The 27,566-nt window shown below is 37.4% G+C and overlaps 2 protein-coding genes across 2 annotated transcripts in view; both read left to right on the top strand.

Moving 5' to 3' along the window:
- Positions 1 to 27,258, top strand: part of HDIP1 (HDAC and MIER1 interacting protein 1) — a 50,655-nt gene extending 23,397 nt beyond the window's left edge. Inside the window, 1 exon segment of the mRNA XM_089902981.1 lies at positions 1,494 to 27,258. Coding sequence (XP_089759107.1) covers positions 1,494 to 1,612 — 119 coding nt within the window. The 3' untranslated portion in view covers positions 1,613 to 27,258.
- The window catches only part of CEACAM18 (CEA cell adhesion molecule 18), a 4,940-nt gene continuing 2,881 nt past the window's right edge, over positions 25,508 to 27,566 (top strand). The window contains 4 exon segments of the mRNA XM_089902469.1: positions 25,508 to 25,739; positions 26,203 to 26,242; positions 27,048 to 27,180; positions 27,182 to 27,566. Of these exon segments, the coding sequence (XP_089758595.1) occupies positions 25,508 to 25,739; positions 26,203 to 26,242; positions 27,048 to 27,180; positions 27,182 to 27,566 (790 nt within the window).

Below are 27,566 nucleotides of genomic sequence, written 5' to 3'. Positions count from 1 at the left end.
GCCACAGCAGTGAGAGGCCCATGTATCGCAAAAAAAAAAAACAAAAAAAAAACTAAGAGGAAATATTCAAGTCTTTACTCAATCACACTATTAACTAGTGTGAAGAAAGACTAAAGACACTTTCTGATATTCAGGGTCTCAAAAAATTTGCTACCCATACTCCCTTTCCCAGGAGGCTACTACAAGATATATGACATCAGTGAAGAAGTAAACCAAGAAAGTATCCTGGACCTACGACACGGGGTCCCCACTCAAGAGAGAGATGAGGAGAATCTCCAGCATGATGTTGACGAGAGATCTCCAGATGATAATTGTGCAATAGGCCTAGAAAGCAACCATTTCACATTGGAGCATAGAATTTCTTCAAGAAGATAAGATTGATATGTGTAAACATTCTGAAAGATTTATCCAACTAGGAGAGAGTTTGGGTTCAATTAGTAATGAAAACTAAGCAAGTGAAAAAAAAGAATCTCTTCAGTGAAAACAGTGTACAGGAAAAGTGAAATCATTTACACAGTGAATAATGTAAACACAATATTGATCTCATCAAAATGGTAATATAACTATAATGGGAAGATGTGATAAGAAGAGTATGGTGGGGGCAAGAGACAGAAAACAATAAATCCTAATATTTCATGTTGGAAAGTCAATTAATAATGCCTATAACCAAAAATCCAAGATGTTGCATCAGATAAATATGTTACTTAGGTAAAAACCAAAAGGAATACCTGGAAAATAGTTTTATTTGAAGAGTAGGAAATGTGCATGAGGGAAAGAGGACTTCTGTTTTTTTTGTAACACGTTTTGTAAAAATAATTTGACTCTAAACTATATTCATGTTTAACTTTGATTAAAAAGTCAATACAAAACAAAAAATGAGACAAATGTGGAATCATAGTAGAGCCTGAAAAAAATCATTTGGGAGAATATACACAAAAGATGTTAATCGTGATTTTAGCTGGCTCATAAGATAATAGGTGATTTTTCTTTTTTATTTTTCTGTATTTTTCAAAGTTTCTACCATGGACTTGGATTACATTTGTAATCAGGTGGGGAAAAGTAGAAATAAATGTTGGTTATTCATATTTTCCATAGCAGGGCTAAGGTGAAGAACTTAATATATTCATAAAGGCACCATTGATGTTCAGAAGGGACCATATTTAGGGTGAGGAAATTCATTTTGATTGAAACAGCTCATGCTAGTGAGGAGAAAGAAATATTTGAGATTCTTACAGAAATGATATCGATATTAGACTGTGTGTATAGAAATATATACAGTCTCCATTTAGTCTTAGAATTGAGTTCATGGCATTTTAGTAACTCCTTTGTGTAATTTAAAAATTTCAGTTCAGTAGCATAATACTTTATAGCAGTTAGTGTATGTTGTAGTATTATGTATTATATTTATTGTCATTTAAAGGAATACTTTAAATTAAAAAAAATACTGCATCTACTGCCTTTATATTAAAAGCTTTCCCTTTTTCTTTTAACAGAGAAACAGGAAAAGGAAATTGACATCTATGCTAACCTCTCTGATGAAAAGGCTTTCGTGTTTTCAGTCGCCTTGGCAGAAATAAATAGAAAAATTATTAATCAAAGACTTATTCTCTGATATTTGTCTGCAAAATGTGTTGAAACTTTCTTCAGGATTACATCAGCAAATTCTCAAACAGTTATGAACTCCCAGGAGCATTCTGACTGCATCAATAAGGGCCATTGATTGTTTTTTTTCTTTATCATTTAGCCTGTGGCACACTTCGGGAGCAAAGCTGCAGGCTTGGACTCTTCTGGGATTTCCTTGTTTACCAAGGAGTATTGTCAGTGTTTTGTGTTTGGGATATAGTGTATTAACCCCCACTCCCCCACCCCCCACTGAAAAAAAGAAAAAATGCTGGATGGCTTTTACAAGATTAAGGGGTAGGGTTGGGAGTGGAAGTAAGGAAACTAGAGAAATAAAATGATAGTTTGCAGGTTTGCCACCAGAGATGCAATATTTTAAATACTTTGAGAAAGAGTGACTTTTAAAAATATATATTTCAGATTTTCAGCACTAACATTGCATATTTGCAGTTCATTTAGTAAATTGGCAATTGATATTTTATTGAATGGGGAATTAATAATATAAACTGTAAATTTTGTCTTAAATTGATTTTTTTCTTGGCCTTTATTTTTATAACTTAAGGTATGAGTTATATTTTAGAAGCTACTTTCTAGTTTGGAAGTTTGGGTGCTATATGAAGAAAAACATTTAAGGATATATCATACTTCAGATATAAACACCTTGTTTTCTTGAATGTAATTTATTTATTAATTAAAAAAAATACTTTTTTGCTCTCAAGATGGTGCCTGTTAACCTAAACATAAAATATATTTATTACATGCAAAATATTTCTTAGATAGCCACTTTGAAGCAGTAATGTTCTTTCTGAATGGATGTTCATTTATACATCCTGAAAATTATTTAAATTGTTACTTAACCTCACTCTGGAGGAAAAAAATAAACCTTAATATTGAAACTAATAGATTAAATAGTTTGGTATAAGCTTTTTGTTCTAGTGAAGTTTTGTGAACTGTATTTAAATTATTAATTTTCTAGTGTTAAATGATAATTGTTTATATTTGATTTATTTTATATAAATGCTTTTGCATTTTTGTATATCGATTTAATGCTTAACATATTCAAACTTGATAATGACTTCCCTTATTTTAAGTCGACTGTGGCCTCCCTGCACCCCCCTCCCCCATCTGTTTGGAAGTCCTGAAGCCTTACTACAGAATGTAGGCAGCAGTTAGACTTAGCCCTTACTTAAGAGAACTTTCCTTTCAATTTCAACAACAGCATTGTCAGCTTCAGAGTGCATCTGCCATTACCTCCCAGAAGAAAAGAGGTTTACCTTTTTTTCTACTTTATTTAAATGGTAGCCAGCAGAGGGAGCTTAAGAGGTTCTCTAGGTAGGATGTAGGATTTTCCTAAGAATTCCTTTTCCCTCAATCCCCATATTTACCTGCAAGTACTACTACAATTATCTTGTATGCATTTTAAAGCCCTAGTAATAAAGTTTATTCCCAGAAATGTTAATGTGATTTTATCTATGAAATATAAGAAAAGTTTAAATTTTGAGAAAAAAACTTAAGATTAATATCTAAAAATGCTTGTGAACTTAATACAGGCATACCTCCAAAATATTGTGGGTTCAGATTCAGACCCCTGCAATAAAGCAAATATTGCAGTAAAGCAAGTCACATGAATTTTTTGGTTTCCCAGTGCATATAAATGTTATGTTTATACTGTACTGTAGTTTTTTCAGTGTGCAATAGCAGTATGTCTTTAAAAAATGTATATACCTTAATTTAAAAAATGCTTAATTGCTAAAAACTGCTACCCATCATCTGAGCCTTCAACAAGTCATAATCTTTGCTGGTGGAGGGTCTTACATTGATGTTGATGCTGCTGACTGATCAGGGTGAAGGCTGGGGTGGCCGTGGCAATTTCTAAAAATAAGACAACAATGAAGTCTGCCTCAGCGACTGGCTCTTGCTTTCATAAATGATTTCTCGGTAGCATGTGCTGCTGTTTGATACCATTTTACCCATAGTAGGACTTCTTTCAAAATTGGAGTCAGTCCTCTCAAACCCTGCCCTGCTTTATCAACTGAGTTTATGTAATATTCTGGATCCTGTGTTGTGATTTCAACAGTCTTCACGGCATCTTCACTAGGGGTAGAGGCCATCTCAAGAAACCACTTTCTTTACTCATTCATACAAAGCATTTGTTAAAGTTAGATCATGACATTGCAGCAATTTAGTCAGATCTTTAGCCTCCATTTCTGATTCCAGTTCTCTTGCTAGTTCCACCACATCTTTGGTTACTTCCTCCACTGAAGTCTTGAACCCCTGAAGGTCATCCATGAGGGTTGGAATCAACTTCTTCCAAACTCCTGTGTATGTTGATATTTTGGCCTCTTTCCATGAATCACAAATGTTCTTAATGGCTTCTAGAATGGTGAATCCTTTCTAGAAGGTTTTCGATTTACCCAGATCCATCAGAGGAATCACCTGTCTATGGCAGCTATAGCCTTATGAAATGTATTTCTTAAATAATAAGGCTTGAAAGTTGAAATTACTCCTTTATCCATGGCCTGCAGAATGGATGTTATGTTAGCAGGCACAAAAACAATATTAATCTTGCTTGTACATCGCCAGAGCTCTTGGGTGACCAAGGTGCATTGTCAATGAACGTTAGTATTTTGAAAGGAATCTTATTCTGAGGAGTAGTTCTCAAGAGTGGGCTCTAAATAGTAAACCATGGTGTAAACAGATGTGCTGTTATCCAGGCTTTGTTTTTCCATTTATAGAGCACAGGCAGAGTAAATTTACCATAATTTTAAAGGGTCCTAAGGTTTTCAGAATGGTAAATGAGCATTGGCTTCAACTTAAAGTCACCTACTACATTAACTCCTAACGAGAGACTGTCCTTTGAACCTTTGATGGCAGGCATTGACTTCTCTCTAGCATGGAAGTCCTAGGTGGCATCTTCCAATATAAGGCTGTTTTGTCTACATTGAAAATCTGTTGTTTAATGTAGCCATCTTCATTAATTAGACCTTCTGGATAACCTGTTACAGCTTCTGCATCAGCACATGCTGCTTGCATTTTTATTTTATGGAGACAGCTTCTTTCCATAAACCTCATGAAACAACTTCTACCTTCAAACTTTCTTCTGGAGCTCCCTCACCTCTTGGCCTTCATAGAATTGCAGAGAGTTAGGGCCTTGCTCTGGATTATGTTTTGGCTAAATGTTGTGGCTGGTTTGATCTTCTGTCCATATGGGAGATCTCCATAGCAGCCTCCATAAGGCTGTTTCTCATCATTTATGTGTTCACTGGAGTAGCACTTTTAATTTCCTTCAAGAAGTTTTCCTTTGCATTCACAACTTGGCTAACTGGTGCAAGAGGCTTAGCTTTCAGCCTGTCTTGATTTTCGACATGCTTTCCTCACTGAGCTTAATCATTTCTAGCTTTTTTTTTTTAATTTTTTTTAATTTTTTTTATTTCTAGCTTTTGATATAAAGTGAGAGACGTGACTTCCTTTCACTTAAACACTTAGAGTCCATTTAGAGGTATTAATTGACCTAATTTCAACCTTGTTGTGTCCCAGTATAGGGAGGCCAGGGGAGAGGGAGGAAGACACGGAATGTCTGGTGGTGGAGCAGTCAGAATACACATATTTATTAAGGTCGTTATGTTGGCACAGTTCATGGCACCCCAAAATAATGATAATAGTAACAGCAAAGTTCACTGATTGCAGTTCACCATAACAAATATAAAAATAATGGGAAAGTTCAAAATATTGTGAGAATTACCAGAAATGACACAGAGACACAAAGTGAGCAAATGATGTTGTAAAAATTGCACCTATAGACTTGCTTGATGTAGGGTTGCCACAAGCCTTCAATTGGTAAAAAAAAAAAAAAAAAAAAGGAAGTCTCTGCGAAGCTCAATAATATGAAGTATGCCTATGCCTATGGAGGTCCCCAGGAAAGGCAAGAATAGCTTATGGGGTAGGCATCTCTTTAAGAATTATTGATGTCAGAGTCATTCCATTTAAAGCTGAAGACCCTTAGAGGAAAGTCATGTTAAAATAGTCATTGGATACAATAAGGGAGGAGACTGGTGACCAGGCTAGAGTTTGCCACTTAGAAATGTAATTGTTTCAGATGTTCAAATCATTGGCTTATTTTAAAAGTTCTTTGACAGAGGGGCAAACTAGTCTTCCCCTGTTATGTGATGTAACCTATTTAATCATTTTCTCTAAAAATCATATTTGCTGATAAATATGTATATAAGCTAACTCTTTGTAAAGCTGAATTTGTCTATGTATATTGTAGTGGTCTCAGGAAATAGTACTTTGTCACTGGTGTTGAAGAAACCTTTCTTGTCAGCAGATGTCCTAAAAGCATAATTATAGTAATTTAATTAGATAATCCAAAGTTTGTTCTGCTCTAATATTTGTAAGTGATACAATTATTCAGAATGTTCTAAAATGATTCCATAATTAGATTAGGTCTGTTGAAGGTATGTTCATTCTTAAATGTGAGCAAGATTAAATAAAAGTTATTTGGGGGTTGTTAGGCTAACCTATACAAATTTGTGTTTACTTACCCAATCCCATACTATTCCAAAATGTTTTGGGGGGCACTTAAGTGCTTGAGATTTGATTTTGTGTGCTTTTTTAAAAAAGTATGAACATTTCCTATATTTTTATGGGCAGGTGAAAATTATCTAAAAGTAAGGGAAATACTGCAGATTACTTCTTTGCCAATCAGTGGAAATGATCACACAGCTTGAGGCAGTTTATATCATGATGAAATAAAAATTTTAAATACACATGACTTAGAAATTTAGCCAAAGTAAATTCACGTCTTTAAATTTCAGAAATACTTTAAAAAATAATGGTCGGTATGGCATGACATCTGTGTTTCTTCCTAAAAGTATTATTAGAAATGTTTTTCCTGAGATAAGAATTCCAATGGAAAACTACTTGACTTTCTAAACTGTGGTAATTGCACTTAATTCTCCAATTCTTACTGTAGAAATGTCTCAGCAATATATTTAATTTTTACTTTCCTCCCACCCAACCTGGTTGTTTATCCTTTAAATTTGGAGAAATTAAGCTCTTTACATAACTTCATACAAAAGTATTAATCAAATTTGTTTGATTCTGCATTCAAAATATGCTGAAGATACAGGTAGTCACTCACACTGCCAAATTTAATGTGTTCTTCCCTAAAACGTGTCTATTATTCTTTGAAATTCCTTTACAGTTATTATTTTGGGAATTCCTGGTGGTCCAGTGGTTAAGACTCTGTGCTTCCACTGCAGGGGGCATGGGTTCGATCTCTGGTCAGGGAACTAAGATCCCACATGCCGCCCGGCATGGCCAAGAAAGAAAAAGAAGAAAAGAAAAAAATGTTAAAAAAAAAAAAGTTATTTCCATTCAGCCTTCTGGTTTTGGTTTGATGCCTTATTTTCTTGAAGTTTCACTAGCATTTTCTATCTTTTTAGCCTTTAAAACATTTTTTATAAACTAATCTCATTTTAATTAAACTTTTTTTTGTGTGTGGCTGGTATTTTTTTGTTTTGTTTCTCTCTTACTACTGTTATATGCCTTGTTTTTACATTTGGAGGTATATTTATAGTATCTATATACACACACTTTTTTTGGAATGTATTCACAGTATATTTTATTTAATTAATTTATTTTAACATCTTTATTGGAGTATAATTGCTCTACAATGGTGTGTTAGTTTCTGCTTTATAACAAAGTGAATCAGCTGTACATATACATATATCCCCATATCTCTTCCTTCTTGCGTCTCCCTTCCACCCTCCCTATGCATATACTTCTTTAAAGTTATTTTGTGCTGTTTAACCCACTTAGTTATTAGTAGTATTTATTGCTCAAAGATTACAATTACAATAATGAGTATTCTAACATACAAAACAAACTCTCTGGAATGAAAAGTATGAGAAACATAATGAAGCTCTAGGCTGGACTGGAACAATTATTCTTTTTACCACAGTCAAATATTTTCCTTTTGTATTATTAAGGAATCTATTTTATTCTCTTATTGTTGAGGCGTCCTCCCCCACCCCGCCGCCACCTCCTTAATGTTTTATTAGTTTACAATCTGTATGCCTTTTATTTCTTATCCTTGCCTTATTGTACTAGCAAGGACTTCACTCAGTACAGTGTTGAAAAAGAACGGTGAGAGAAGAAATCCTTGCCTTGATTCCAATATTGAGGGTGGGGCGTGAAATTCAGTCTTACAGCATTAAGTATGATGTTAACTATAGATTTTTGTTGCAGAATACTCCTTATCAAATTGAGGAAATTCCATCTATCACTGTGTGCTGAGGTTTGTTTGTTTTTAATCTGTTTTATTTGAGTCCAATCTTATTACATGTAAAATAAGAGGAAGGACATGTTTCCTCCTCCCATCATTTTACAGTTACATTGAACTTTCCTATGAAATGACCCTATTTTATTTTTTAATTTTTAATTTTATTGAAGTATAATTGATTTACAATGTTGTATTAGTTTCCATTATACAGCAGAGTGATTCAGTTTTATATATATATATATATATATATATATATATATATACACCCTTTGTCAGATTCTTTTCCCTTATAGGTTTTTTTTTTTAAATTTTTTATTGGAGTTTAGTTGATTTACAATGTTGTGTTAGTTTCAGGTGTACAGCAAAGTGAATCAGTTATACATATACATATAGCCACTACTTTTTAAAGATTCTTTTCCCATATAGGCCATTACAGAGTAGAGTTCCCTGTGCTATACAGTAGGTCCTTATTAGTTATCTGTTTTATATATGCTAGTGTGTATATGTCATTCTGAATCTCCCAATTTACCCCTCTTCCTCCTTACCCCTGGCAACCATAAGTTTTCTACATCTGTGACTCTGTTCTGTTTTGTAAATAAGTTCATTTGTACCCTTTTTAAGATTTCACATGTAAGCAATATCATATGATATTTGTCTTTGTCTGACTTACTTCACTCATTATGACAATCTTTAGCTCCATCTAATGTGGCTGCAAATGGCACTATTTTGTTCTTTTTTATGGCAGAGTAGTATTCCACTGTATATATGTACCACATTTTCTTTATCCATTCGTCTGTCAATAGACATTTAAGTTGCTTCCCTGTCTTGGCTATTGTAAATAGTGCTGCAATGAACATTCGGGTACATGCATCTTTTCGAATTATAGTTTTCTCCAGGTATATGCCCAGGAGTGGGATTGCTGGGTCATATGGTAATCCTATTTTTAGTTTTTTAAGGAACCTCCATACTGTTCTCCATAGTGGCTGTATCAATTTATATTCCCACCAACAGTGCAAGAGGGTTCCCTTTTCTCCATGCCCTCCAGCATTTGTTGTTTGTAGATTTTTTGATGATGGCCATTCTGACTGGTGTGAGGCGATACCTTATTGTAGTTTTGATTTGCATTTCTCTAATAATTAGTGATGTTGAGCATCTTTTTAAGGCTGGATACTATAAAACTCTTAGAGGAAAACAGGCAGAACACTCTCTGACATAAATCACAGTAAGACCTTTTTTGAACCACCTCCTAGAGGAATGAAAATAAAAATATATAAATGGGACATAATTAAACTTAAAAGCTTTTGCACAGCAAAGGAGACCATAAACAATGTGAAAAGACAACCCTCAGAATGGGAGAAAATATTTGCAAATGAAGCAACCAACAAGGGATTAATCTCTAAGATATACAAACAGCTCATGCAGCTCAATATCAGAAAAACAATCCAGTCAAGAAATGGGTGGAAGATCTAAATAGACACATTTCTCCAAAGAAGACATACAGTTGGTTAAAAAGCACATGAAAAGAATTCCCACTTTTACTGCTGCTATTCAACATTGTAATGGAGGTTTTAGCCAGAGCAACGAGACAGGAAAGAGAAAAACATGAAAATTGGAAAGAAGCAAAACTGTATGTGCATAAAACATGATCCTATACATAGGAAATCCAAAAGAATCCACAAGAAAGCCACTATAGCTAATAGACAAACTCAGCAAATATGATCATATGACTTTTACCTTTCATTTTGTTAATGTGGTGTATCACATTGATTGATTTATAGATGTTGAATCATCCCTGCATCCCTGAAGTAAATCTCACTTGATCATGGTGTCTGTTCCTTTTAATGTACAGTTGAATTTGGTTTGCTAATATTTTGTTGAGAGTTTTTGCATCTGTGTTCATCAGGGATATTGGCCTTCGATTTTCTTGCAGCGTCCTCAACTTGTTTTGGTATCAGGATAATGCTGGCCTTGTAAAAATGAGTTTGAAAGTGTTCCATCCTCTTCAGTTTTTTGGAAGAGTTTGAGAAGGATTGGTATTAATTCTTTCTTAAATGTTTGGTAGAATTCACCAGTGAAGCCATCTGGTCCTAGACTTTCCTTTATTGACAGTTTTTTTTTGTTTTTTTTGTGGTTTTGTTTTTTTTGTGGTACGTGGGCCTCTCACTGCTGTGGCCCCTCCCATTGCAGAGCACAGGCTCCGGACGCGCAGGCCCAGCGGCCATGGCTCACGGGCCCAGCCGCTCCGCGGCATATGGGATCTTCCCAGACCGGGGCATGAACCCGTGTCCCCTGCATCGGCAGGCAGGGGAACTCCCAACCTCTGCACCACCAGGGAAGCCCTATTGAGAGGTTTTTAATGATTCAATTTCCTACTAGTAACTTGTTTGTGCAGATTTTCTGTTTCTTCATATTCAGTCATCAAGGTTGTATGTTTCTAGGAATTTATATATTTCTTCTATGTTGTCTAATTTGTTGATTGTATAAGTGTTCATAGTAGTCTCTTATGATCTGTAGCTCTGTGGTATCAGCTGTAACGTCTCCTCTATCATTTCTTTTTCTTTTTTAAATATGAGTCCTTTCTCTTATTTCTGGGTAAGTCCAGCTAAAGGTTTGTCTATTTTGTTTATGTTTTCATAAAACCAGCTTAGTTCATTTATTTTTTCTATTGTTTTTTCTTCTCTTTCATTTACTTGCACTTCAATCTTTGTTGTTTCTTTCCTTCTTCTAACTTTGGGTTTAGTTCTTTTTCTAGTTCCTTGAGGTGTAAAGTGAGGCTGTTTATTTGAGATCTTCCTTGTGTCTTAATACAGGCTTTTATTGCTATAAACTGCCCCCTTAGAACTGCTTCTGCAACATTTCATAGGTTTGATATGTTGTGCTTCAGTTTTCACTTTTTTTCATGATATTACTTGATTTCCCTTTTGATTTCTTCTTTGATCCATTGGTTATTCAGGAGCATGTTGTTTCATCTCCACGTATTTGTGGATTTTCAGCTTTTCTCTGTTAATGACTTCCACTTTTACACCATTGTGGTCAAAAAAGATACTTTGTATGATTTTAATCTTCTGAAATTTGTTAAATGTTGTTTTGTGACCTATCATGTGATCTACTCTGTAGAATGTTCAATTTCTGCTTGAGAATTATGTGTATTCTGCTACTGTTCAATGGAATGTTTTATGTTTGTTAGGTCCAGTTGGTCTAAAGTATGATCAAGTCCAACATTTACTTGTTGATTTTTCTGTCTAGATGATCTAACCATTGTTGAAAGTGGGGTATCGGAGTCCCCCTATTAAACTGTATTGTTGTCTGTTTCTCCCTTCAGATCTGATAGTATTTGCTTAATATATATTTAGGTACTCCGATTTTGAGTGCATATATATTTATAATTGTTATACCCTCTTCATGAACTGACCCTCTTAGCATCATATAATGACCGTCTTTGTCTCGTTACCATTTTTGGCCTAAAACTTATTTTTTCTGATGTTACTATAGCTACCCCTTTTCTATTTTGGTTTCCACTTGCATGGAATGCCTTTTGCCATCCCTTTACTTTGAATCTATGTGTGTTCTTGGAGCTGAGTCTTTTGTAAGCAGCATATTGTTGGCCCTTGTTTCTTAATCTATCCAGCTGCTCTATGCCTTTCAATTGGAGAAGGCAATCCATTGACATTTAGAGTAATTGATAGGTGAGACCTTGCTTAATACCATCTTATTGTTTTCTGGCTGTTTTATAGTTTCATATATTTTCTTCCTCTCTTGCTGTCTTCTTTTGTAAGTTGATGTTTTTCTGTAGTGATAGTATGGTTTCCTTTTCTTTATCTTTTGTGTATGTATTGTAGACTTTTGCTTTGTGGTTACCATGAGGTTTACATAAAACATCTAATAGATTTAATAGTCTGTTTTATGGTGAAAACAGTTAAACTTATATCACCTATAACATATCATATATAAAATATTCTTTTACTCCCCCCTTTTATGTTTTTGATGTCACCATTTACATATTTTAATTGTATATCCATTAACAAATTGTTGAACTTATAGTTATTTTTAATACTTTTGTCCTTTAACATTTATTCTACAGTTAAGTAGTTAGCACATCACCATTTTACAGTATTAGGGTATTCTGAATCTGATTATTTGTTAACCTTTACCAGTGTGTTGTATGTTTTCATGTTACTAATAAGCATCCTTTTCTTTCAGCTTGAAGGACTCCTTTTAACATTTCTTGTAAGGTAGATTTAGTGGTGATGAATTCCCTCTACTTTTGATTACTAGGGAAAGTTTTAATTTTGCCTTCAGTTCTGAAGGACAGTTTTGCTGGGTTAAGTATTCTTGGCTGGCATTTTCTTTTTTTTTTTTTTTTATTGGAGTATTGCTTTACAATGTTGTGTTAGTTTCTGCTGCACAGCAAAGTGAATCAGCCATATGCATACACACATCCCCTCCCTCTTGGACTTTCACCATCCCACCCAACTAGGCCATCACATAGCACAGAGCTGAGCTCCCTGTGCTATACAGCAGGTTCTCACTAGCTATCTATTTTACACATGGTAGTGTATTTATGTCAAACTTAATCTCCCAATTCGTCCCACCCTCCCCTTCCCACCCCGTGTCCACATGTCAGTTCTCTATGTCTGCCTTTCTATTCCTGCCCTGCAAATAGGTTCATCTGTACCATTTTTCTAGATTCCACATATATGCATTAATATACGATATTTGTTTTTCTCTTTCTGACTTACTTCACTGTATGACAGACTCTAGGTCCATTCACATCTACACGAATGACCCAGTTTCATTTCTTTTCATGGCTGAGTAATATTCCACTATATATATGTAACACACCTTCTTCATCCATTTGTCTCTTGATGGACATTTAGGTTGTTTCCACGTCCTGGCTATTGTAAATAGTGCTGCAATGAACATTGGGGTACTTGTATCTTTTTGAATTATGGCTTTCTCAGGGTGTATGCACAGTAGTAGGATTGATGGATCATATGGTAGTTCTATTTTTAGGTTCTTAAGGAACCTCCATACTGTTCTCCACAGTGGCTGTATCAATTTACATTCCCACCAACAGTGAAAGAGGGTTTTCTTTTCTCTGCACCCTCTCCAGCATTTGATGTTTGTAGATTTTCTGATGATGCACCATTCTAACTGATGTGAGGTGATACCTCATTGTAGTTTTGATTTGCATTTCTCTAATAATTAGTGATGTTGAGCATCTTTTCATGTGCCTCTTGGCGATCTGTATGTCTTCTTTGGAGAAGTGTATGTTTAGATCTTCTGCTCATCTTTTGATTGGGTTGTTTGTTCTTTTGATATTGAGCTGCATGGGCTGTTTGTATATTCTGGAGATCAATCCTTTGTTGTTTCGTTTGCAAATATTTTCTCCCATTCTGTGGATTGTCTTTTCGTCTTGTTTATGGTTTCCTTTGCTGTGCAAAAGCTTTTAAGTTTAATTAGGTCCCATTCACTTATTTTTGTGTTTATTTTCATTATTCTAAGAGGTGGGTCATAAAAGATCTTTCTGTGATTTTTATCAAAGAGTGTTTTTCCTATGTGTTCCTCTAAGAATTTTATGGTGTCTGGTCTTACATTTAGGTCTCTAATCCATTTTGAGATTATTTTTGTGTATGGTGTTAGTGTGCTAATTTAATTCTTTTACATGTAGCTGTCCAGTTTTCCCAGCACCACTTACTGAAGAGACTGTCTTTTCTCCATTGTATATTCTTGCCTCCTTTGTCATAGTTTAGGTGACCACAGGTGCATGGGTTTATCTCTGGGCTATCTATCCTGTACCATTGGTCTGTATTTCTGTTTTTGTGCCAGTACCATACTGTCTTGATTACCGTAGCTTTGTAGTATAGTTTGAAGTTGGGGAGCCTGATTCCTCCAGCTCTGTTTTTTTTCTCAAGATTGCTTGGGCTATTCGGGGTCTTTTGTGTCTCCATACAAATTGTATAATTTTTTGTTCTAATTCTCTGAAAAATGCCATTGGTAATTTGATAGGGATTGCATTGAACCTGTAGATTGCTTTGGGTAGTATACTCATTTTCACAATATTGATTCTTCCAATCCAGGAGCATGGTATATCTCTCCATCTGTTTATGTCGTCTTTGATTTCTTTCATCAGTGTTTTATAGTTTTCTGAGTACAGGTCTTTTGCCTCCTTAGGTAGGTTTATTCCTAGGTATTTTATTCTTTTCGTTGCGATGGTAAATGGGTTTGTTTTCTTAATTTCCTTTTCTGATCTTTTGTTTTTAGTGTATAGGAATGCAAGAGATTTCTGTACATTAATTTTGTATCCTGAAACCTTACCAAATTCATTAATTAGTTCTAGTAGTTTTCTGGTGGCATCTTTAGGATTTTCTATGTATAGTATTATGTCATCTGCAAACAATGACACTTTTACTACTGCTTTTCCAATTTGTATTCCTTTTATTGCTTTTTCTTCTCTGATTTCCGTGGCTAGAACTCCCAAAACTATGTTGAATGAGAATGGCGAGTGTGGACATCCATTTTTCACCATTGAGAATGATGTTTGCTGTGGGTTTGTCATATATGGCCTTTATTACTGAGGTAGGTTCCCTCTGTGCCCACTTTCTGGAGAGTTTTTATCATAAATGGGTATTGAATTTTGTCAAAAGCTTTTCCTGCATCTATTGAGATGACCATATGATTTTTATTCTTTAATTTGTTAATATGGTATATCACATTGTTTTGCGTATACTGAAGAATTTTTGCATCCCTGGGAGAAATCCCGCTTGACCATAGTTTATGATCCTTTTAATGTGTTGTTGGAGTCTGTTTGCTAGTATTTTGTTGAGGAGTTTTGCATCTATGTTCATCAGTGATATTGGTCTGTATTTTCTTTTTTTGTAGTATCTTTGTCTGGTTTTGTATCAGGGTGATGGTGGCCTCATAGAACAAGTTTGGAAGTGTTCCTCTCTCTGCAGTTTTTTGGAGGAGTTTGAAAAGGATAAGTGTTAACTCTTCTCTAAATGTTTGATAGTATTTGCCTATGAAGCCATCTGGTCCTGGACTTCTGTTTGTTGGAAGATTTTAAATTACAGTTTCAATTTTATTACCTGTGATTGATCTGTTTATATTTTCTAATTCTTCCTGGTTCAGTCTTGGAAGGTTATACCTTTCTAAGAGTTCATCCATTTCTTCCAGGTTGTCCATTTTATTGGCATAGAGTTGCTTGTAGTAGTCTCTTAATATCCTTTGCATTTCTGTGGTGTCAGTTGTAATCTCTCCTTTTTCATTTCTGATTTGATTGATTTGAGTCCTCTCCCTTTTTTTCTTGATGAGCTTGGCTAAGGTTTATCAATTTTGTTTATCTTCTCAAAGAACCAAGTTTTAGTTGTATTGATCTTGGCTATTGTTTTCTATGTTTCTATTTCATTTATTTCTGCTCTGATCTTTATGATTTCTTTCCTTCTACTAACTTTAGGTTTTGTTTGTTCTTCTTTTTCTAGTTGCTTTAGGTGTAAAGTTAGATTGTTTATTTGAGAATGTTCTTGTTTCTTGAGGTGGGCTTGAATTGCTATAAACTTCTCTCTTACAACTGCTTTGCTGTGTCTGATAGGTTTTGGATGGTTGCGTTTTCATTGTCATTTGTTTCTAGGTTTTTTTTGTTTTGTTTTGTTTTTGCGGTACGCGGGCCTCTCACTGTTGTGGCCTCTCCTGTTGCGGAGCACAGGCTCCAGATGCGCAGGCTCAGCAGCCATGGCTCACAGGCCCAGCCGCTCCACGGCATGTGGGATCTTCCTGGACCGGGGCACGAACCTGTGTCCCCTGCATCGGCAGGCGGACTCTCAACCACTGCACCACCAGGGAAGCCCTGTTTCTAGGTATTTTTTGATTTCTTCAGTGACCTCTTGGTTATTTAGCAGTGCACTCTTTAGCCTCCATATGTTTGTGTGTTTTATAGTTTTGGTTTTTTTTTTTCTGTAATTGATTTCTAATCTCATAGTGTTCTGGTCAGTAAAGATGCTTGATACAATTTCAGTTTTCTTAAATTTTCCAAGGCTTGATTTTTGACCCAAGATGTGATCTGTTCTGGAGAACGTTCTGTGTGTACTTGAGACAAAAGTGTATCTTTCCACTTTTGGGTAGAATGTCCTATAAAAATCAATTAAATCTACCTGGTCTATTGTGTCATTTAAAGCTTCTCCTTATTATTAATTTTCTGTCTGGATGATCTTTCTGTTGGTGTAAGTGGAGTGTTAGAGTTTCTCAGTATTATTGTGCTACTGTTGTTTTCCCCTTTTATCACTGTTAGCATTTGCCTTATGTATTGAGGTGTTCCTATGTTGGGTGCGTAAATATTTATAATTGTTATGTTTTCTTCTAGGATTGATACTTTGATCATTATGTAGTGTCCTTCCTTATCTCTTGTAACAGTCTTTAAAGTCTGTTTTATCTGGTATGAGTATTGCTACTCCAGCTTTCTTTTGATTTCCATTTGCATGGAATATCTTTTTCCATCCTCTCACTTTCAGTCTGTATGTGTCCCAAGGTCTGAAGTGGGTATCTCGTAGACAGCATATATAAGGGTCTTGTTTTTCTATCCATTCAGCCAGTCTGTGTCTTTTGGTTGGAGCATTTAATCCACTTACATTCAAGGTGATTATTGATATATATGTTCCTAGTACCATTTTCTTAATTGATTTGGGCTTGTTTTTGTGGGTCTTTTCCTTCTGTTGTGTTTCCTGCTTAGAAAAATTCCTTTAGCATTTGTTGTAAAGCTGGTTTGGTGGTGCTGAATTTGCATAGCTTTTGCTTGTCTGTAAAGCTTTTGATTTCTCCATTGAATCTGAATGAGATCCTTGTTGGGTAGAGTAATCTTGGTTGTAGGTTTTTCCCTTTCATCACTTTAAATATATCCTGCTACTCCCTTCTGGCCTATAGAGTTTCTGCTGAGAAATCATCTGATAACCTTATGGGGATTCCCTTTTATGTTATTTGTTGATTTTCCCTTGCTGCTTTTAATATTTTTTCTTTAAATTTAATTTTTGTTAGTTTGATTAATATGTGTCTTGGTGTGTTTCTACCGGGGTTTATCCTGTATGAGAGTCTCTGCACTTCCTGCACTTGGATGGCTGTTTCCTTTCCCATGTTAGGGAAGTTTTCAAGTATAATTTCTTCAAATACTTTCTCAGACCCTTTCTTTTTCTCTTCTTATTCTGGGACCCCTATAATTCGAATGTTGATGTGTTTAATGTTGTCCCAGAGGTCTCTGAGACTGTCCTCAATTGTTTTCATTCTTTTTCCTATATTGTGCTCCATGGCAGTTATTTCCACCATTTTATCTTCCAGCTCACTTATCTGTTCTTCTGCCTCAGTTATTCTGCTATTGATTCCTTCTAGAGTGTTTTGGATCACCTATACTATCATTACTCTGAATTCTTTTTCAGGTAGGTTGCCTATTTCCTCTTCATTTATTTGGTCCTGTAGGTTTTTACCTTACTCCTTTGTCTGTAACATATTTTATTGTCTTTTCATTTTTTTTTTGATGGGCGGGGCTTTATTCCTGTCTTACTGGTTGCTTGCCCTGAGGTGTCCAGCACTGCAGTTTTCAGGCAGTTGGGTAGAGCTGGGTCTTGCTGCTGCTATAAGGAGCTCCAGGAGGCCTCACTCCAATTAATATTACCTGGAGTCTGAGGTTCTCTGTTAGACAAGTGGTTTGCACTCAGTGCTCCTACCACAGGAGCTCAGGCCTGACCCTAGCCTGGGAACAAGGATCCTGCAAGCCATGCAGCACAGCAATAGAAGACAAAAGGGAAAAAAATGAGCGTACAATATCAAAGAGTAAAAAATTAGAGCAGAAGCAAGAAGAACTACAATCCTGCAGCCTGTGAAACAAAAACCACATTCACAGAAAGATAGACAAGATGAAAAGGCAGAGGGCTATGTACCAGATGAAGGAACAAGATAAAACCCCAGAAAAACAACTAAATGAAATGGAGATAGATTCTTTCCAGAAAAAGAATTCAGAATAATGATAGTGAAGATGATCCAGGACCTCAGAAAAAGAATGGAGGCAAAGATCGAGAAGATGCAAGAAATGCTTAACAAAGATCTAGAAGAATTAAAGAACAAATAAACAGAGATGAACAATACAATAACTGAAAGGAAAAATACACTAGAAGGAATCAATAGCAGAATAACTGAGGCAGACGAATGGATAAGTGACCTGGAAGACAGAAAGGTGGAATTCACTGCTGCAGATCAGAAAAAAGAATGAAAAGAAATAAAGACAGCCTAAGAGATCTCTGGGACAACATTAAACGCAACAACATTTGCATTATAGGGGTCCCAGGAGGAGAAGAGAGAGAGAAAGGACTCTAGAAAATATTTGAAGGGATTATAGTCGAAAACCTCCCTAACATGGGAAAGGAAATAGCCACCCAAGTCCAGGAAGTGCAGAGAGCCCCATACAGGATAAACCCAAGGAGAAACACACCGAGACACATAGTAATCAAAATGGCAAAAATTAAAGACAAAGAAAAATTATTGAAAGCAGCAAGGGAAAAACAAATAACATACAAGGGAAGTCCCATAAGGTTAACAGGTGATTTCTCAGCAGAAACTCTACAATCCAGAAGGGAGTGGCGTGATATACTTAAAGTGATGAAAGGGAAGAACCTACAACCAACATTACTCTACCCAGCAAGGATCTCATTCAGATTCAATGGAGAAATCAAATCCTTTACAGACAAGTAAAAGCTAAGAGAATTCAGCACCACCAAACCAGCTCTACAACAAATGCTGAAGGTACTTCTCTAAGTGGGAAACACAAGAGAAGAAAAGAACCTACAAAAGCTAACCCCCAAAATCAAGAAAATGGGAATAGGAACATACATATCGATAATTACCTTAAATGTGAATGGATTAAATGCACAAACCAAAAGACACAGGCTTGCTGAATGGATACAAAAACAAGACCCATATATGTGCTGTCTACAAGAGACCCACTTCAGACCTAGGGACACATACAGACTGAAAGTGAGGGGATGGAAAAAGATATTCCATGCAAATGGAAATGAAAAGAAAGCTGCAGTAGCAATACTCATATCAGATAAAATAGACTTTAAAATAAAGACTGTTACAAGAGATAAGGAAGGACACTACATAATGATCAAGGGATTAAATCAAGAAGAAGATATAACAATTATAGGTATATATGCACCCAACATAGGAGCACCACAATACATAAGGCAACTGCTAATAGCTATAAAAGAGGAAATCAACAATAGCACAATAATAGTGGGGGACTTTAACTCCTCACTTACACCAATGGACAGATCATTCAAACAGAAGATAATAAGGAAACACAAGCTTTAAATGACACAATAGACCAGATAGATTTAAGTGATATTTACAGGACATTCCATCCAAAAACAGCAGATTACACTTTCTTCTCAAGTGTGCACGGAACATTCTCCATGATAGATCACACCTTGGGTCACAAATCAAGGCTCAGGAAATTTAAGAAAACTGAAAATATATCAAGCATCTTTTCTGACCACAACGCTATGAGATTAGAAATCAATTACAGGGAAAAAGACGTAAAAAACACAAACACATGGAGGCTAAACAATATGTTACTAAATAACCAAGAGATCACTAAAGAGATCAAAGAGGAAATCAGAAAGCACCTAGAGACAAATGACAATGAAAACACGATGATCCAAAAACAATGGGATGCAGAAAAAGCAGTGCTAAGAGGGAAGTTTATAGATATACAAGCCTACCTCAAGAAACAAGAAATACCTCAAATCAACAATCTAACCTTACACCTAAAGGAACCAGAGAAAGAAGAACAAACAAAACTCAAAGTTAGCAGAAGGAAAGAAATCATAAAGGTCAGGGCAGAAATAAATGAAATAGAAACAAAGAAAACAATAACAAAGATCAATAAAACTAAAAGTTGGTTCTTTGAAAAGATAAACAAAATTGATAAACCATTAGCCAGACTCATCAAGAAAAAGAGAGATGGGACTCAAATCAATAAAATTAGAAATGAAAAAGGAGAAGTTACAAGAGACACCACAGAAATACAAAGCATCCTAAGAGACTACTACAAGCAACTCTATGCCAGTAAAATGGACAACCTGGAAGAAATGGATGAACTGTTAGAAAGGTATAACCTTCCAAGACTGAACCAGGAAGAAATAGAAAATATGAACAGACCAATCACAAGTAATGAAATTGAAACTGTGACTAAAAATCTTCCAACAAACAAAAGTCCAGGACCAGATGGCTTCACAGGTGAATTCTATGAAACATTTAGAGAAGAGCTAACACCCATCCTTCTCAAACTCTTCCAAAAAATTGCAGTGGAAAGAACTCCCAAACTCATTCTGTGAGGCCACCATCACCCTGATACCAAAACCAGACAAAGACACTGCAAACAAAGAAAATTACAGACCAATATCACTGGTGAATATAGATGCAAAAATCCTCAACAAAATACTAGCAAACAGAATCCAAAAACACATTAAAAGGATCATACACCATGATCAAGTGGGATTTATCCCAGAGATGCAAGGATTCTTCAATATACACAAATCAATCAATGTGATACACCATATTAACAAATTGAAGAATAAAAACCATATGATCGTCTCAATAGATGCAGAAATAGCTTTTGACAATATTCAACATTTTATTTATGATAACAATATTTATTTATTTATGATAAAAAACTCTGCAGAAAGTGGGGATAGAGGGAACCTACTTCAACATAATAAAGGCCATATACAACCCCACAGCAAACATCATTCTCAATGGTGCAAAACTGAAAGCATTTCCTCTAAGATCAGGAACAAACAAGGATGTCCACTCTCACCACTATTATTCCACATAGTTTTGGAAGTCCTTGGAACAGCAATCTGAGAAGAAAAAGAAATAAAAGGACTGCAGATAGGGAAAAAAAGAATTAAAACTGTCACTGTTTGCAGATGACATGATACTATACATAGAGAATCCTAAAGATGCCACCAGAAAACTACTGGAGCTAATCAATTAATTTGGTAAAGTTGCAGGATACAAAATTAATGCACAGAGATCTCTTGCATTCCTATACACTAATGATGAAAAATCTGAAAGAGAAATTAGGGAAACACTCCCATTTACCATTACAACAAAAAGAATAAAATACCTAGGAATAAACCTACCTAGAGAGACAAAAGACCTGTATGCAGAAAACTATAAGACACTGATGAAAGAAATTAAAGATGGTACCAAGAGATGGAGACATATACCATGTTCTTTGATTGGAAGAATCAATATTGTGAAAATGACTATACTACCGAAAGCAATCTACAGATTCAATGCAATCCCTATCAAATTACCAATGGCATTTTTTACAGAACCAGAACAAAAAATCTTAAAATTTGTATGGAGACACAAAAGACCCCAAATAGCCAAAGCAGTCTTGAGGGAAAAAAACGGAGCTGGAGGAATCAGACTCCCTGACTTCAGACTATACTACAAAGCTACAGTAATCAAGACAATATGGTACTGGCAGAAAAACAGAAATATAGATCAATAGAACAGGATAGAAAGCCCAAAGATGAACCCACACACCTATGGTCAACAATCTATGACAAAGGGGGCAAGGATATACAATGGAGAAAAGACAGTCTCTTCAATAAGTGGTGCTGGGAAAACTGGACAGCTACATGTAAAAGAATGAAATTAGAACACTCCCTAACACCATACACAAAAATAAACTCAAAATGGATTAGAGACCTAAATGTAAGACAGGACAGTATAAAACTCTTAGAGGAAAACTTAGGAAGAACACTCTTTGACATAAATCACAGCAAGAAATATTTTGATCCACCTCCTAGAGTAATGGAAATAAAAACAAAAATAAACAAACGGGACCTAATGAAACTTAAACGCTTTTGCACAGCAAAGGAAACCATAAACAAGACGAAAAGACAACCCTCAGAATGGGAGAAAATAATTGCAAACGAATCATCGGACAAAGGATTTATCTCCAAAATATATAAGCAGCTCATGCAGCTCAATATTAAAAAAAACAACACAATCCAAAAATGGGCAGAAGACCTAAATTGACATTTCTCCAGAGAAGACATACAGATGGTGAAGAAGCACGTGAAAAGCTGCTCAACATCACTTATTATTAGAGAAATGCAAATCAAAACTACAATGAGGTATCACCTCACACCAGGTAGAATGAGCATCATCAGGAAATCTGCAAACAGCAAATGCTGGAGAGGGTGTTGAGAAAAGGGAACCCTCTTGCACTGTTGGTGGGAATGTAAATTGATACAGCCACTATGGAGAACAGTATGGACTTTCCTTAAAGAACTAAAAATAGAATTACCATATGACCCAGCAATCCCACTACTGGGCATATACCCAGAGAAAACCATAATTCAAAAAGACACATGCACCCCAATGTTCATTGCAGCACTATTTACAATAGCCAGGTCATGGAGGCAACCTAAATGCCCATTGACAGACGAATGGTAATGAAGATGTGGTACATATATACAGTGGAATATTACTCAGCCATAGAAAGGAATGAAATTGGGTCATTTGTAGAGACGTGGATGCATCTAGAGACTGTCATACAGAGTGACGTAAGTCAGAAAGAGAAAAGCAAATATCGTATATTAACACATATATGTGGAACCTAGAAAATGGTACAGATGAACCGGTTGGCAGAGCAGAAATTGAGACACAGAAATAGAGAACAAACGTATGGACACCAAGGGGGAAAAGCAGCAGGGGGTTGGGGTTGGGGTGTGATGAATTGGCAGGTTGGGATTGACATGTGTACACTGATGTGTATAAAATGGATGATCAATAAGAAAATAAATAAACATTAAAAAAATTTTTAAGTTTTAGGAATTAGAAAGATAAAAAATATATTAGGAAAAATAAAAATATAATTGAAAGAACTACAACAAGGTATAACAGAACCACAACAGAAAAGAGAAAGAAAAAAAAGAAAAAACAAGAGAGGGGGGAACATCCCCAAAGGAGAAGAACAGTAACAAATTATAAATAATAAAGTAAAATTAGAAAAATGAAAGATTTATTAGAAAAAAGTATAATATAGATGAATCAGCAACAATGGGTTAAAACAGAACCACAACCTAAAAGAAGAAAGCAAAAAAAATGCCAGAAAAGGCCTTGGCTGTGGGGGGCAGAGCTTAGGCGAGGTGGGGTTTAGGGTGGGCGTGGGGACTAGGCTCAAGACCCATGGAGCTGGAAAAGGCCTTGGGGGCGGGGCCTAGGCGGGGCGACATTCAAGAGTGGGGTGGGACCTAGGCTTAGGACCTGGTGACAGGGGAAAGGCAGTTCTGAGGGGGGCCTTGGAGAGTGGAGCTCCAGAGTTTGGAGGTAAGCTGTGAGTGAGCGTTTGTGGGTGAGGTTTAGGCCCAGTGTGGTTGGAGCGGGTCTCAGAGGTGGTCTCTGAGTGTCGCTTGTAGAAGTAGGGCTCTGAGTGGGGGTGTAGGGGCAGGGCTTAGGGTCTGCAATGCTGGAGGGAGCCTCTGAAGGCACAGTATTAAGCCCAGGAGACCAAGAGGCTCCCTGGTGCCCAAGTCAGCAGGGAAAGTGTTGGCCATGCTCCCTTCCGTTCCTCCACTCTCCCAAGCATCTCCCCTTGCTGCTGAAGCGTGGATGGGTCCCACCATGTGTGGGAACTTCTACTCTCCACACACCGCCCCCCAGGGGTGCCAGTCCTGTCCATCTGGCCTTTACTTTTGCTCCCCCTTCCCTCCCTCCCACTCCCTCAGAACCCATGCTGTTGGAGGGGACCTTGGTTGGCAGAGGATCAGGCCCGGGATCTCAGCAGGCTCCCCAGGGCCCAACTGCACAGGGGAAACGTTGGCTACACTCCCTTCTGATCCTCTGACCTTCCAATGGTGCCCCCCTTTCCCCCTCTGGGCGTGTGATCCCTTCCTCTCCCCCAGCCGCCCCTCAGGGGCACTGGTCCTGTCCCCCCTCCACTTCTCCTCCCCCGTCACTCCCCACCCCACAACCTACCTGGTCGCTGGGGATTCCTCCCATCCCCTTAGGTGTCTGTGGTCCCCCACCAGTGCCTGGTAGGTGCCCTAGTTGTGCAGAGACGCGAATTCCACGTCCTCCTAGTCCACAATCTTTGGTAGTTTATTTCTTTTAGCACTTTGAATATATTAGCTCATTCTCTCCTGGGCTGTAATGTCTCTGCTGAGACATCCACTGATAGCCTTATGGGGGTTCCTTTGTATGAGAGATATTTTTTTCTCTTGCTTCTTTTTTTTTGGCCATGATGTGCAGCATGCGAGGTCTTAGTTCCCTGACCAGGGATCAAATCCGTGCCCCCTGGAGTGGAAGTCTTAACCGCTGGACTGCCAGGGAAGCCCTCTCTTGCTTCTTTTAAAATTATCTCTTTGCCTTTGTTTTTAGACACTTAAAAAAAACGTAATTAATTAATTAATTTTTGGCTGTGTTGGGTCTTCATTGCTGTGCGCAGGCTTTCTCTAGTTGCAGCGAGTGGGGGCTACTCTTCATTGTGGTGTATGGGCTTCTCATTGCAGTGGCTTCTCCTTGCAGAGCAGGGTTCTAGGAACGTGGGCTTCATTAGTTGTGGCACATGGGCTCAGTAGTTGTGGCTCACAGGCTTTAGAGGGCAGGCTCAGTAGTTGCGGCACATGGGCTTAGTTGCTCTGCAGCATGTGGGATCTTCCCAGACCAGGGCTCACACCCGTGTCCCCTGCATTGGCAGGTGGATTCTTAACCACTGCACCATCAGGGAAGTCCTAGACACTTTTATTACTATGTGTCTTAGAGAAAAACGTTTTGGATTGAGAGTTTGAGGCAACATATTTGCTTCATGAACTTTGATGGCCTAATCTCTCCCCATATTTCAGAATTTCTCAGCCATTATTTATTGAAATAAGCTTTCTATTCCTTTCTCCCCTAGTACACGTTATTTCTTTTGATGGTGTCCCATAACTTCTGTAGGCTTTCTACACTCCTTTTCATTCTTTTTTCTTTTTGCTCTTCTGTTTGTAAAATTTCAATCAATCTGTCCTCTGGATCACCAATTCGCTCTTCTGCTTGTTCAAGTCTGCTCTTGAAGCTTTCTATTCAATTCTTTATTTCAGTCATTGTATTCTACAGCTCCAGATTTTCTGTTTGGTTCTTTTTTTATGTTTTCTATCTCTTTTTTGAGGTTCTCATTTTGTTCTTGTATTGTTTTCCTGATAGCATTAAATTTTTCATCTGTGTTCTCTTGTAGCTCTCTGAGTATTCATAGAAGAATTCTTTTGAATTCTTTGTCAGGCAATTCCTGGATTTCCATTTCTTTGCAGTCAGATACTGGAATTTTACTGTATTCTTTTGATGGAGACATGTTTCCCCTGATTCTCCATGATCCCTGTAGTGTTGTATAGGTATCTGCACATTTGAAGAAGCAGTCACGTCCTCCAGACTTTACCGACTGATTTTGTTAAGGGAAGCCTTCTACCTGCTGATAGGGACCCATACTGGTTATTCTATGACCCTGATCTAGTGATGCAGAGTGCCATGTGGAAAGGTGCATGGTGGCACTGGGTCCAATGGTATATGACGTCTCTTTGGCTCCAGGACATTGGGGTCCACAGTATTGACAACTGTGTGGTCCTTGGCAAGCACTGCAGGAATTCTGTGGCTTCAAGATCTTTTGGGCTCCTAAGTGGCACCTCCAAGACTGGTAGCAGGGCAGGCAGTGGTGGTGGATGGAGCCAGTGGTGTGCACATACTCGGCTGCAGGGGCCAGCTGCAGGTGCCTATGTAGTGCCAGAGGGGGCCAAAGCAGGTAGCAAGGGCTGGGGCCAATTATAGGCTCACTGGCATTTGCCAGTACCATACTGTTTTGATTACTATAGCTTTATATTATAGCTTAAAATCAGGAAATGTGATGCCCCCTGCTTTGTTCTTCTTTCTCAGCACTTATTTGGACATTCAGGGACTTTTTTATTTCCATATAAGTTTTATCCTCCTTTCTCATCTCCCTAAGACAACAGTATGATGATTGGGACAGGCTTGAATCCCAATGAGAAAAATCTATCAGATCCTTAGAGGGGTAAGGTCCTTGCTTGAATATCTTCACTTCCATTCAGCCTTCCACCCTAGTGATAATCCCATTTGTTTGGGCATTATCTCTATCAATTGACTGTACTCCTTATGTAACCCACAATTTCCTAAGTCTTCTCTAAATCTTATGCTAGGGACATAAGCTCCTGGATTGTCCCTAACTCAACTCTCCACATTTTTTGCAGTTGACAGTGAGTGTTCACCTGATAGACCCTTCACTTGGCTGTAATATGCCCTCCACATATATCTTGGTTTGTAAAGCTTTCTAGACATCACTACTGCATGGAACTGACTAGGGAATTAACCAAGGTCATTCTTATTGGCCATGTGACCTTGAACAAGTTACTTAGCCTTTCTGAACTTCTGAGGTGGACATAATAATTGTACCTAATTCATATAGTTGTTACAGGATTAAATGAGTTAACGTAAAGCACTTGGTGCCTGACTTGTTTTAGGTGCTTAGAGGTAGTGTGATTATGCTGTTGCTACTACTGCTGACTACTTCAGCTTTAAAACTTGCACTTGCTTGTTTCTTCATTGACATCAAGCCTTTGCCTACAGAGCCCTTTCTCTTTGTCCCATCACCTTTCTTTCTCAGGAGCCCCAATCCTTTGGCTGCCTGAATGTATGTTGAAGAATGGAAAATTCCTGTGGTTTTGTTGAGCTGTGCCTTCCATATTGGGGGTGGGGGCCTGAAGGGATAGGGGTGCCAACCTGTTCATAACCAAAAGGCCAATAAAAGTGTCTTCCCAAATGAAGTATTGAACTTCATTAAATCTAAGACATCATCAACTGTGAGCCACACCCTTATTTTATGTAATACTAAGAAAGAAATAAGCAACCTTTAGAATTTTAATTTTATACTTATTTAAAAGTTATTTTGATGCAGGTCTGTGAAGGGGCATAAGAGGCTTCCTGGTCCCTAGAGAGACCCCTCCACCAGGAGGACGTACGCAGTTCATGGACCTTTCCAGACATAGATGCAGCCTCTGGGGGGAGCTGGTCCTTGTGACAGGTGACTGCTGATCAGGGGGTCTCAATTAAGTGACACAGGGAGCTACACTGTGTGGGTAGAAGCCCGCAAAGGGACCCAGAGAGCAACTGGCTGGCCTGAGATTCGAGAGTTGGAAGTCCCAGGCATCTCAGTCAACATTAGCTCCGTGGGCAGAAAACATGGATTCCGTGGCTGCTGTCTGCCATACCAGTGCCACCAACGTCAAGTGGTATGTGAGTTACACACAGGTGTCCAGCTATGACCACATGACAGTCTCCCCAGACAACAAGACACTCATCATCCAAAGGATCAGTAGCTGCAACTCACCACTTCAGTGTGGGATAGAAATCCTCCCACAGATTATTGAGAGAAGTGAAGTAATCTTTCCGACATTGACCTATGGTCCCCCCAGTGTGCTGATCAGGAGTAAGCGCCGTAACTTCAATGGCATCCTGCCTGCTGAGATGGGCTCCCAGGTGGAGATGGAGTGTATCTCCTATTCCAGACCAGAATTCAAGTACCAGTGGATCCGCAACGGCTTCCTCCTGAACTTCT

Source organism: Delphinapterus leucas, chromosome 20 (genome assembly GCF_059928025.1).
Source record: "Delphinapterus leucas isolate spDelLeu-1000000601 "Yukka" chromosome 20, BTC_Dleu_Yukka2, whole genome shotgun sequence".
Taxonomy (NCBI): Eukaryota; Metazoa; Chordata; class Mammalia; order Artiodactyla; family Monodontidae; genus Delphinapterus; species Delphinapterus leucas.
Note: the sequence above shows the minus strand (reverse complement) of the source record. Positions and strands in the feature narration are given on the sequence as shown.